The sequence below is a fragment of the Lucilia sericata genome, unplaced genomic scaffold (genome assembly GCF_015586225.1).
Source record: "Lucilia sericata isolate MDLA Ls3-8-SP2 unplaced genomic scaffold, ASM1558622v1 Contig000603F_arrow, whole genome shotgun sequence".
In the NCBI taxonomy this organism is placed as follows: Eukaryota; Metazoa; Arthropoda; class Insecta; order Diptera; family Calliphoridae; genus Lucilia; species Lucilia sericata.
In genome coordinates this window covers 149,163-161,193 of record NW_023994610.1, presented here as the reverse complement: position 1 = coordinate 161,193, position 12,031 = coordinate 149,163, and the positions used below count along the sequence as shown (strand labels likewise).

General features: G+C 28.4%; 3 protein-coding genes across 8 annotated transcripts; all 3 read right to left on the bottom strand.

Annotated features, from left to right (window-relative positions):
- Positions 1-1,406: 1,406 nt before the first annotated feature.
- Positions 1,407-3,688, bottom strand: LOC119606586 (decapping nuclease DXO homolog). 6 transcript variants are annotated; one of them, XM_037960149.1, is made up of 5 exons: positions 3,303-3,688; positions 2,566-3,212; positions 2,094-2,241; positions 1,822-2,026; positions 1,407-1,751 (listed from the first exon to the last, which is right to left on the bottom strand). In XM_037960149.1, the coding sequence occupies exons 2-5, from the start codon at positions 3,074-3,076 to the stop codon at positions 1,530-1,532; spliced, it is 1,086 nt and encodes a 361-aa protein (XP_037816077.1). In that variant the 5' UTR covers positions 3,077-3,212; positions 3,303-3,688; the 3' UTR covers positions 1,407-1,529. The 6 variants fall into 6 exon arrangements, with proteins under 6 accessions (XP_037816077.1, XP_037816081.1, XP_037816080.1 ...); XM_037960153.1 differs by having other exon boundaries at positions 2,566-3,209; XM_037960152.1 differs by having other exon boundaries at positions 2,566-3,248; positions 3,318-3,688.
- A 2,179-nt stretch (positions 3,689-5,867) lies between these two features.
- LOC119606587 lies at positions 5,868-7,234 on the bottom strand. Its single transcript, XM_037960154.1, has 4 exons — positions 6,675-7,234; positions 6,458-6,605; positions 6,178-6,382; positions 5,868-6,116 (listed from the first exon to the last, which is right to left on the bottom strand). The coding sequence occupies exons 1-4, from the start codon at positions 7,189-7,191 to the stop codon at positions 5,907-5,909; spliced, it is 1,080 nt and encodes a 359-aa protein (XP_037816082.1). The 5' UTR covers positions 7,192-7,234; the 3' UTR covers positions 5,868-5,906.
- A 2,558-nt stretch (positions 7,235-9,792) lies between these two features.
- On the bottom strand, positions 9,793-11,269 carry LOC119606592 (GDP-fucose transporter 1). The gene is made up of 4 exons (XM_037960160.1): positions 11,015-11,269; positions 10,728-10,932; positions 10,147-10,665; positions 9,793-10,082 (listed from the first exon to the last, which is right to left on the bottom strand). The coding sequence occupies exons 1-4, from the start codon at positions 11,098-11,100 to the stop codon at positions 9,870-9,872; spliced, it is 1,023 nt and encodes a 340-aa protein (XP_037816088.1). The 5' UTR covers positions 11,101-11,269; the 3' UTR covers positions 9,793-9,869.
- Between the last annotated feature and the right edge of the window lie 762 nt (positions 11,270-12,031).

Sequence of the window (12,031 nt, the reverse complement as noted above, 5' to 3'; positions counted from 1 at the left end):
GAGAGGGAAATAGTTTTTTGCTCGTGACGCCTCTGTATACCCTGTGGTTGCTGATCAGCATTTGTCGAAGTGAAATCTGTACGCAACTTTTTTAAAATCCACACAGAAATACAACAACAAAATTTTGAGAAAGCCGAATTTATGTAGATGAATGAGAGAGCACATCTGATAGTGTTTTATACATGAACTTTAATGTACGCTGTCTGTCAAAATCCATAATATCAATTTGACAGTTAGAATATACTTTTTAGTTTGCAGTCATTTTATTAGTATAGTTTTATTTTGGGTTACATTTTGTTCTCTGCTGCTTTAACAAACAATACAAATTGATGTGTAACAGTATGTGTATGGGCAGCACTGCTCTAAATTTGACGATTTTTTATAATAGGATTTGTGTACTAATTTTAATACATTTTATCATTTTTCTATCTATAATTTTAAAGAAAATCGATGTATTTAGAATAACCAGTGAAAATGTTAATAAAATTAAACGTTATAATGTTTTAGATAGATCAAATGATTTACGTAATAACGAACTCAAACATTTTTGAGAATTTCTCTTTTTTTGGGGGGGCAGCACTTAGGGGTTATTGGATCTAGAATAATGGGTAGTGGGAAGAATGATAGAGGGAGTAGTATTTTTGGAAATTAAACAGATAATAAACAAATGCATTCGTAATTCAGATCTGGGTGGAGGAAGATTGCGTGCCTCGATGCCATTGTCGATTAAGGGGAATCAGGCCGTCCTTTTTGCTCTGCCTTCGAGAGTTTTACGTTTCAAACCTCATTGGTCAAATGTGTGACGTCGAATAACTGTACCGAGTTATGTTTTTTTTGAAGTGCTTTGACTTTTTCCGACTTTATTCACAGACGATAGTCGAGTTATCGACTTTTTTGGAACAAAATAGTCTTGTACTTATTGATATTTTTAAGTTCTCTTATAGATTTTTTTAAAATTCTCTTATAGAAAATTTTCGAAAAATTCTGAAATGGAATATTTTCATAAATAGTTACTTAGTTAGTTCGTTAGAAAGTTAGTTAATTAGTTAGTCCGTTTCCTCTTTTATTAGCGACTTTTTAACTTGTTTCGAAACAAATTGTTTTACATATGTATGTACATTTATTTAAATTGTTATTTTTTTTACCTTAAGAAAGTCGATTTTAGTTTTGTTCAATCCAATTTAAAATTTAGTTTTTATAAGTGAATTTCTAAGTTAATAACAACACCATAATACAATCATTATATGTAATAACACATAACTTATTAGTTAAACAAATTTATTTATTATCGTAATAAAGTAATTAACATTCCTACAAAATAAAATATTTTTATTTTTTGTATTAGTAATAATTCCTTAGTCTTTTTTTTTTTAATTCCATGTTCATAGCTTAGATATTTAAAGGACTTTTTTTCATTTTTTTACATAGTAATAAATTCACTATATTTTTAAACTAGTAAAATATCAATTATTCTATCCTTAAATTATTTAAACTCATAACGTATACATAAATACAACAATAACAATAAATTACATATTTGATAAATTCTTATAATATTTCATATAATCTTCAGATATAAATGTTTTATCAGTTTTACCCTTAAAAATTTCATAACTAAAGATTTTCTCTTCCGGATTGTAGTGAAACATATAGACAGTATTTAAACAGTTGACAGTAGACATGCGTTTTTCTACATTTTGTAAAAAATCATATAAAAGTCCCATACAAATTGATGGCTTCCAAAAACAGTTCTGTGAAAAAAAAAAAATAAATTCTTAATATTTAAACATTAATTACATAAATATTCTAACATAAATTTACCTTGGGCAGATTTCTTGCTGTTATATTTTCTATGGGTTCTTCTATAATTCCATTTTTGTTTTTATAGCCAACATAAATATCTTTGACATTGGCTAAATACGATTGTAGCCAATATTTTAAATATTTATTATCTTTATTTTTAATTGTTTTCCACATTTGCTTAGTGAAAACAAAACGGCAATCATTGAGAGCTACCAAATCATCACTAAATAAAGATAAATAATTATTTATAGCGGAAACATTGTCTTTTGTATTAATTAATTAATAATTACAAATCTTTAATTTTTTCTTGTGAAATAATTCCTTGTATTTCGCCCGAGTAAATAATATCATATTTACCAAAGTTACTTCTATGTACCCCAACAAGTACAATGTTTTCATCACAGGGTTCATTAGTTTTTCCTGGCTTATCGGGTGAATCTAATACGATTAAAAAATTGAAAACTATATGAATATATTGTTCATTTACTACAAGACTGGCATAATCCAAAATATTTCTGTATTTCTTACAGATTTATCAAATGTCTAGAAGTGTTTACGAATATTAGATAAATAAAAATTAAATTTCAATTTAGATGCGAAATCTCTAACTGAATCTGGTTTAATTTTTCAAATCCCTTGATCTGTTTAAACTTTAAAAGTTATTAAAAAAATAGTTACATGTACATTCAAACCCGTTTTTCTGAAAACGATTTTTTTGGATTATGCCTGTCTTGTAGTACAACATATATTTTCCAAACTTACCAGTAAATAAAAATTTCTCTAATTGGATATGATGTGTATTACACGGTTTCAATTCACTCAATGAATCATCTAATTCTTCTCTCACCATATAAATATTGCCATTATAACGCGATACACGTATAGATAACTTATCATATTGTTTATTATAATATGATTCCATTATATGGACTAAAGTACCACGTCTTGTTATGACTTTTGTTTTCTCAACATCCCGACATTCGCCGTTACATTTCATCTCATATTTAAGCAACAATTCAATATATTGTGAACGTATAGAAGATTTTCGTCTTATGTATGTTTCAAAACCGGCATTTAAATCAATTGGATATTGACGAGGAGTTGGATTTCTATAATACATAATTCGCTTGGCTGGAGTGATTTTTCCATGATTATATTCGTAGTAGGCCACCAAACGGGGAATTGTGAAATACACATTCATCTTTTCATATTGTTTTAAAGTTTGTGGTGTTATTTTATATGAAAATTTAGCTTTCTTTGATTTTGTTTCCATTTTATAATATTTATTTTGTGATGTTTTAATTTATTTTATTGAATGGATTCTCTCAGTTTACTAACTCCGCAGTTACACCTACAAGTTTTTCTATCAAGTTTATTTATCACAGTGTTACCATTTATAGCCCGATCTGCTGAAATGATTTGAACAAAAAAACCTCATAGAAAATCTAACATGTAAAACGAATTATCAACGTTGAAAATAAAGTTAAAAGTTTCCTTACTTTTATCCTATTTACCTTTTTCAATGCTGCCACCCCACTATCATAGGGTATACAGAGCCGCCACGAGCAAAAAACTATTTCTATTTTCCAACACAAGTTTCACACTATTTTTTTTAGCTGTATTTTATATATCTCTTCATGCACAAGTTTCACAAAAGCTAGACAACGTCTGATTTTAGACTTTTTTAACGTCAAATGTGACAACTCTGTATACTTTGTACCATTATGTTTGCAACTCGATGTATTATAATATAAAGTTCATGATACAATTAATATCAAGTGTACACTGATAACGTTTGTGTATTCGAATTTCTGACTTCCCCGAATTATTTTATTTTTATAAGTTTTCTGTACATGTTGCATATTACAACACATTAAATAAATCAGCTGGGCTACCACCAGACCTGATAAGGTTGTACATTTTATTGGTACAAATAAATGCTTAAAAGTACCATTGAAGCATTTAATACGAGTTTGTATATCATTCTACATAGACTATCATTCTAATTTGGCACAATTTATAAAAATCCATTGTCATCCCCGGTTACCATAGGGTTCTATAAATCGACTTTCGAATAATCGAACAATCGACTTTTTGTCGAAAAAAGTCGAAGTCGACTATTTTGTTCCAAAAAAGTCGATAACTCGACTATCGTCTGTGAAAAAAGTCGAAAAGTCGACTTTGTTAATAAAAGTCGAAAAAACGAAAAAAGTCGATATGTCGAAAAAATTCGAAAAGTCGTAAAAAGTCGAAAAGTCGAAAAAAGTCGGAAAAAGTCGACTATTTATAAAATACTTATAGTCGAAAAGTCGACTTTTCGACTTTTTGCTTTTTATAAAAAGTCGATTTTTCGACTTTTTTCATTTAATTCGACTATTTTCACAGACGATAGTCGAGTTATCGACTTTTTTTTTGGAACAAAATAGTCGACTTCGACTTTTCGACTTTTTTCGACAAAAAGTCGATTGTTCGATTATTCGAAAGACGATTTATAGAACCCTACTAGTTACCATTCAATACAATGTCATTCATCATAAAATAATATACAAACTAAACCAGTGTTATCTTGTTGATTTTAGCCTTTATGAATCGAATTACAGCAAAACGTCAACCTTTAGACTTTTCTATTAGCAAATTGTACAAAGTTATGGTTGTACTAAAGGTGGTATTAGAAGACATGTATTTTACATATGTACTGTCACTTTTTTATCCAAATGTATTTCAGAATGTATGCCAAAATTGTCATTTGTCAAAAAAAAAAAAAAAAAATTATTTCATATTTGTTTATGTTTGTCACGCAAAAATAGAGCGAAAAAATTACATATGTATGTTTGTATGTATTTCCACATGTATTTTACACATGTAATGTTTCATATGTATCAAACGATATCTACAACATTTACAGATGGAAATTTTGACAGTACATACATATGTATGTAAAATACACGTCATGTGATAACACCTTAACCAAAGTTCTTATGGTTCTAAATAGGGTTCTATAGTTGAAACGAAAAGTCGACTTTTCGACTTTTTTCATTTAGTTAAAATTCGACTTTTTGCATTTTATGAAAAGTCGATTTTTCGACTTTTTTCTTTTAATTAAAAGTCGACTTTTAGACTTTTCGACTATAAGTATTTTATAAATAGTCGACTTTTCGACTTTTTCTGACTTTTTTCGACTTTTTCCGACTTTCCGCTTATTGACTATTTTCGACTTCTTTCGAATTTTTTTCGACTATTTGACTTTTTTCGAGTTTTTCCGACTATTTTAGAGTTTTTGACTTTTTTTTCCACTTTTTTAAAATATCCGACTATTTTTTACTTTTTTCTACAATTTTCGACTTTTTTTGACTTTTTCGGACTTTTTTCGACTTATTGACTATTTTCGACTTCTTTCGAATTTTTTTCGACTATTTGACTTTTTTCGAGTTTTTCCGACTATTTTAGAGTTTTTGACTTTTTTTCCACTTTTTTAAAATTTCCGACTATTTTTTACTTTTTTTTACAATTTTCGAGTTTTCGACTTTTTCTGACTTTTCGACTTTTTTCGACTTTCAGACTCTTCGACCTTTTTCGACTTTTATTAACAAAGTCAACTTTTCGACTTATTTTACAGACGATAGTCGAGTTATCAACTTTTTTGGAACAAAATAGTCGACTTCGACTTTTTTCGACAAAAAGTCGATTGTTCGATTATTCGAAAGTCGATTTATAGAACCCTAGTTCTAAATATGTAGGAGGAAAAGTCGAAAAGCCTACAATTTCGAAATTATAAAAAGTCGATTGTGTGAAAGTACCTACCCCATTTGTTTGCAAATACCCTACACCACCATAGAGTGGAGGGTATTATGCGTTTGTGCTGAATACCCAAAAATATTGGCCCTATAATCAAAACCATTTTCAAGTCAATTAAGCAATGTTCCATGTTAAACAAATAATGTAGATTATCTTTATCAGAAAAACCCGCCCTTAATGGTTCAAATCCTGATCCGTAACTTTGATCAAATTTAGCAGTTAATTGTTCAGTAAAGTTAATTTCAAATAATCTGAACACTGGCAAAAAATAATATTTAATTACATGATATCTTTATTTAAAATATTTCTTAAAATTCACAATATTCTTTATATTCATCCATTATAAAAGACTTTTCAGTTTTGCCTTCATAAATCTGGTAACTAATGCAATTTATGTTACGTTTTATCTTAAATACATAGACCGTATTTAAACAGTTGACATTGGACATTAGATTTTCAATACGTTGCAGAAAATCAAATAGGAATGCCTCACCAATCGATAATTTTTCAACAAGATGCTGAAAAAATAAAAAAAAAATAATAAAATTTGCTCTAAAAATAGGCTTTAGTTATATTAACCTTGGGAAAATTTTTTACAATTTTATGTTCCAGTGGTAGTGTAACGATACCTTTCCTATTCTTATAGGCCACGAATATGTCATTGACTTTACTTAAATGGGCATGAAATAAATAATGTAAAAATTTTTGACTTTTAAAGTCAATATCATTCCACATTTGTTTAATTAAAACAAAACGACATTTATTAAGTTGATCCATATTGTCACTGAAAAAAGTAGAGAAATAAGATTAAACTAAACAACAAGTTGTTTGTTGTCATTATAGGTAGTAGTATTCATACAAATCTTTAAAATTTTGTTTGGCTATGATGCCCTGTACTGATCCAGAGTATATTATATCGTATTTTTTTAAATTACTACGAAATACTGCAAGCAATTCTTTATTTTCATTCCAAGGTTCTTTAATATTTGGTTGATCATGTGGTGAATCTAAAAATCAATTTTATATTATGTATGAAGGTACATAGTTTCAACATATTAAGGCGTAAACTTATATACCTGCCAAAAAATATCTTTTTATCTGATTGTGATGTGTTTCAGTAGGGGACTCTACTACCTTATCGCCTTCCATTTCTTCGGACTTTTGGGAATCTCCAGTAATCATATAGATATTTCCTCTATAACGTGTCACACGTATTAATAGTTCTCTGTCTTTTTTGCTACGTATAGATTCCATTATATGAACCAGTGTACCGGAACGGGTAAACACTTTGGTTTTATTTTTTATTTCAGGCTCTTCAGGAGAAGACATGACATATTTAAGGCACAAATCAACACCTTTAGAATACAGTGATGTCATTACATATTCTTTATATCCATCATTTAGGTCTATTTTATAACTCCCTCTTGGTGGTTCTATAAAATATCGAATTCTTGTTGCTGGTTTAATATTTTTAAAAAGTCTTTCATAATATGCAACAATACGAGTATTTGAAAAATGCACGAAATCATTCTTGTATTTATGTATTTCTTTTGCGGTAACTTTAAATAAGAATTTTGTAGAAACTTCGTCCATTTTGTATTGAGGTTTAAGTGGAAATGTCTACATTTATGAATAATATTGTATTTATAACCCAAACTGTAGATGTTAGAGCATCGTGTGTATTCATTTTTAATGGGGGAAGTACCAGTTTAATACTTGTTCTAAAGGTAAAATCAGTGTACACTTAATAAGGTAGCCTCGTCGCTACAACAATACAAAAACAACAGGCGATTTGTTATTGTAAAATAATTACATCTGTCAAAATAAACTGCATGCGGAGAATGAAAAAGCAACAAATAAACACAATAAAAATATGAGTTTTTAGCAAATATTTAAAATTTTAACTATTAATATTAATATGTATATTAAATTAATTAAACCTGGAATGCCTGAAAATCATAACTATAACTATTGGGAAGACAAATTTAGCGAATAAAACTAGCTTTTTGTGAAAAGTAATTGGACGTGCTAAAAATTGTTGAATCTAATTTGGAAAGTATGCCGGAACAAAAGATTTTCTTATTTTATCAAGGGAGGAGGACAACAAAGACATTTAATCACAATTGACCTAGAAAACTTATTTAAAAACATAATTTTCTTCACTTTTTAAAATTTTTTACAACTTTTGCTATTTTTCCTTAATGTAAACAAACAGGAATTTTGACAGATAAGATTGTAACAGCTGTTGTACATATACAGTGAATCAATTAAGTAATTTGCCTATGTAAAATTTTATAAATTTTAAGAAAAAACTTTATCTGAACAATTATTTTTAGCAAAATAAAGCAATTTGTTTGTTGTATTTTTTAAAGAATATCTTATATTTTAATTTTCTACCATAAAAAGTAAAATCGTGATATTAATTAACGAGATTTTTGATAAAATCTGAACGTATTGTTAATTTTTAAGGTCAATGAAGTATTTTGCTTTTTTAGGTTTTTTGTTAATTTTTTTAATATTGCTGCATTATTTTATAAAATTTTATATTTTTATTACTCCTATATATTAGAATAACATTTTTTAGATATTTTAGTAGTGGAACGACTAAGTTTAGACATTTCTTAGCCGAGTTATTATCCTATATACCTATAAGAATTTTTCAATATCTGACTTAACATGAAATCTATCGTTTCTTTGATTAAATTTCGAAAATAATAAGTAATTTTGAATTGGACACATGATATATTAGGAAATCAATGGATTTGGACCTAGAAAAAAATATTAGTGGGGTATAAATCTATAGATTATAACAAAAAAAATCTGGGTTTTTTGTCATTTTGTATTGATAAACAAAAACTACACTACGGAAACCCCATCTATTTGGGGAGTACTGTGTGAATTTTATTTAGAATTGTATAATATTGATTCTTATTCAATAAAGCTAACACTAAGTACTATCCTAGCCACTCTAAGTATGGGGATATCACCGTATACCACTATAGAACTATTACATGCTAGAATTTTGATATTCTACCTCATATTTTGAATGCATTATTTTATGAATAAAATACAGTAGGCGTAGCTGGATTTGGATAGTTATTCTTGATTTGGGTTCTAACTATATATAAGTGTATGTATTAGCTGAAAAATATTGCTTTTGTGGATCTTAGGTAATGAGAACCGCCTCTATTTGTAAATACCTAAATTAAGTATTTTTCCCGTACCACACGATAGTTCACTTTATATTGTTTCCAAGCAACCTAAGGTCTGTTTAGAGGTCTAAATTTAAACATAGTGTTCTTTTAAGTTCGTATACGGACTTTGGAGAAGATAAATGAGGACTTCAATGGTTTTTGCTTGGATACAAGTCGCTCTCCTTTGGCAGTTAAAGATTTTGAAAGACAACTCAGTGCGTTTTTTTTAATAATTCTTTGTGTTAATTCATCAATTTCTATATTTTATATTTTTTAATGATTGATTAAACATCTCATAATTGAATTCCATTGATTTATACTTGTTCTAAAAATCTAAATTAATTTTTTATATTGGAATTGCCTCATTATTTCCCTTTAAACATTTTTAACGCAAATAACTACACAGTTTCACACAATAAGGATATGATTTTTGAAAATTCCAATTGAAAAATACTTAACACGTGTCCTTTTAACAATAAAACAATAAATTTCAAAAAGCAATTAAAAAATAATTTGAAAAACCCAACGAAATTAACTGGAAATTTCAATATGCAAAATACTTTATTGACGTGCAAATTCTGATGAAAAATAATAAAATGCTACAACAAATGCACCAACATTTTTATTTTAATATTTTTTTCTTGGTTTTCCCATTCTACACAATCTCTATTTTCAATTGGAAAACATAAATTTACTTTTTACCTGTTTTTTTGAATTTTATTTATGAACAAAAAACTAAATTCTCTTAAAAAAAGGTAGGCAAAAAACTTAGTTGATTCACTGTACGTACATAGGATGTCCCAAAAGTATCAATGTTCCTCTGATGTGTCTAGTATTGTAAATAAGTGCCTAAACCATAGTCCAATCAAATAATGGCAATATCTGCAAGAAAACGTTTAAAAATTGCTAAATAGCACTATTCTTGCTGTACTAATTACTAAAACGTTATTTACTAATAAATGAAATAAATACTTAAAACACTTGTACAAACTTTTTTTTTTTCTAATTTTATTTTTAATTAAAAAAATAAATAAAAATTTCACTTAAATTAGAAAACTAATTGCAATAAACCAAAACTTAAGCTTTTTGAGCCAGACTATTGCTACGATTATGTTGACGTTGCATTTCCAATTGTTTCACTCTGGTATAGGCAGCACTTGCCACTAAAACTACAATATTTGAGGTCCACCATAAGAATGATTTAGTTTCATTGTACCACTGGCAAGCTATCACAGTTTGGGCACAAGCTTTAGCTGTCCCCGAAATATTATGGGTCAAAGGTGAAGTGACCTGAAAGGAAATTGAAACAGAAAATTAAAGAAATTTCATAATATTTATACATTATAGTATGTACCTTTATTTGTAGGGCTGTTACAAAGCCAATGGCGAAACCACATAGGCCACCTATTAACATGGTTAAAACAAACCAAAATTCGAAAATATTTTTATAGGTTATTATAGCCTCCAGTTCTCCATTAAGTATTATCAAAGGCAAAAATAAAACCGATGAATACAAATTATTGTAATAACTCAGCAGCCAAACTTCTTGATTTACATGCTGTAAAGCTTTTTTAGTATGAATTGAATACATAGCCAGGGCCAAAGAACCCAATACACCAAATACGGTGCCACGCCAGGAGAATGATTCTGTTAGTGATTCCTGATCCACGCCCAACATAAAACCGGCTACTATACCAGCACAACAAATTATAGAGGCGAAACTAGTTTTTTGTTTCAACAAAACATAAGTTAGCACTACATTGAAGACAGTGGTTAAGGAGCGGCCGACATAGTAAAAAGCTACTCCCACATATTTCAGGCAGAGGTTATTTGTACCCACCATTAAGGTAAATAAAATTGATAAAGGTAAAATCTGTAAAAAGGTGAAAGTAACATATTAATATAGGATCAACTGAAAAAAAAGAAAAAAATCACCTTCCTGAAAGTATCAATATCCAATGGATTTCCCTCAGGAAAACTAATAACATTGGGATACTGTTTACCCAAACGGCTCATAACGAAACATATTATAGCACTAACAACACACTGAAACCATGTAACAAAAAGAGGTGCTTCCAGTTTGACGCTATCACTGCTTAGTAAATGCTTATTTACAAAAACGGTTAAAATAGAAATGCACCTAGGAAATGGAAAATAGGCACATGCATCATCAAATGAATTTAACTGATAAGAATTTTACAGAAAATTATTAAAAAACACACCAGTAGAGAGCTACAACTAAAAATACTTTTATATATTTGCCCACTAAAGTTGTGGGCTGTTTGGTTTCTTCCAATTTTTGATACATTTTGTTTGTTTAGTTAAATATAGTTTTGTCAATTTATTTGTTTTATTTCAATTTAAATCATATTTTTTCTAAAATTAGTAAAATTGTATGTTATTATTACTACTATTTTTTATTTATATTCAGAGCCCTACGCCGACAGACATTAACGACAGCGGCGGCTGAAAATCGACTCTAAGCCGGCTGCTAACTTTTCAGCTGTATTTTTACATTTTCCAATTATAATAAAAACAGAATCCGAGTGATTAAAAAGTGGGATTTGGCAGCAAATATTTTAAAAATCGTTATTTTTTAAATTGCCATATATATAATATCGAGACTTGATACAACTTAATATAAAAAACAATATTGTACTGTGTTTAATGTATGTAAGTAAAATCAGTTTTGAAATTTTTTGTCATACATATTTTCAGATAAATCTGAACCACATAGGTACATACATAATTCATTCTTTGAAAGATAGCCGAAATCTTTCTTTTGCTGAACATTCTAAAAAACATATTTAAAAAATATAGGAATAATCAAGGAATTTACCCATTTTTAACCCTTAAATATTATAATTTCCAAAAATTCTGTTTTAGAGGATCTATTTAGTGGAACTCCAGTCCAATTTTTTTTATAGTTGCAAAAATAAAAACACAAATTTTGATTTTTGAGCCAGGAACATCATCATACTAAGTTATCATACATTCCCATGTATTTCTTTATGGTATATAATATAGTCTTCATGCCCAGTGTCGCCAAATTTGGGGATTTGTCCCCAAATTGGGGATTTCATGTGTTATTTTCGTGATAGGGATTTGGGGATTTTTTATGATTTTTCTGCTATTTTTCGTGATTTGTATATTTCTTATAAATATTAACAATGCATTCTAGTTGTTTTTTTATATATATAAGGGTCGTTTTAAAATATTTCAAACAGGGTTCGCACCTT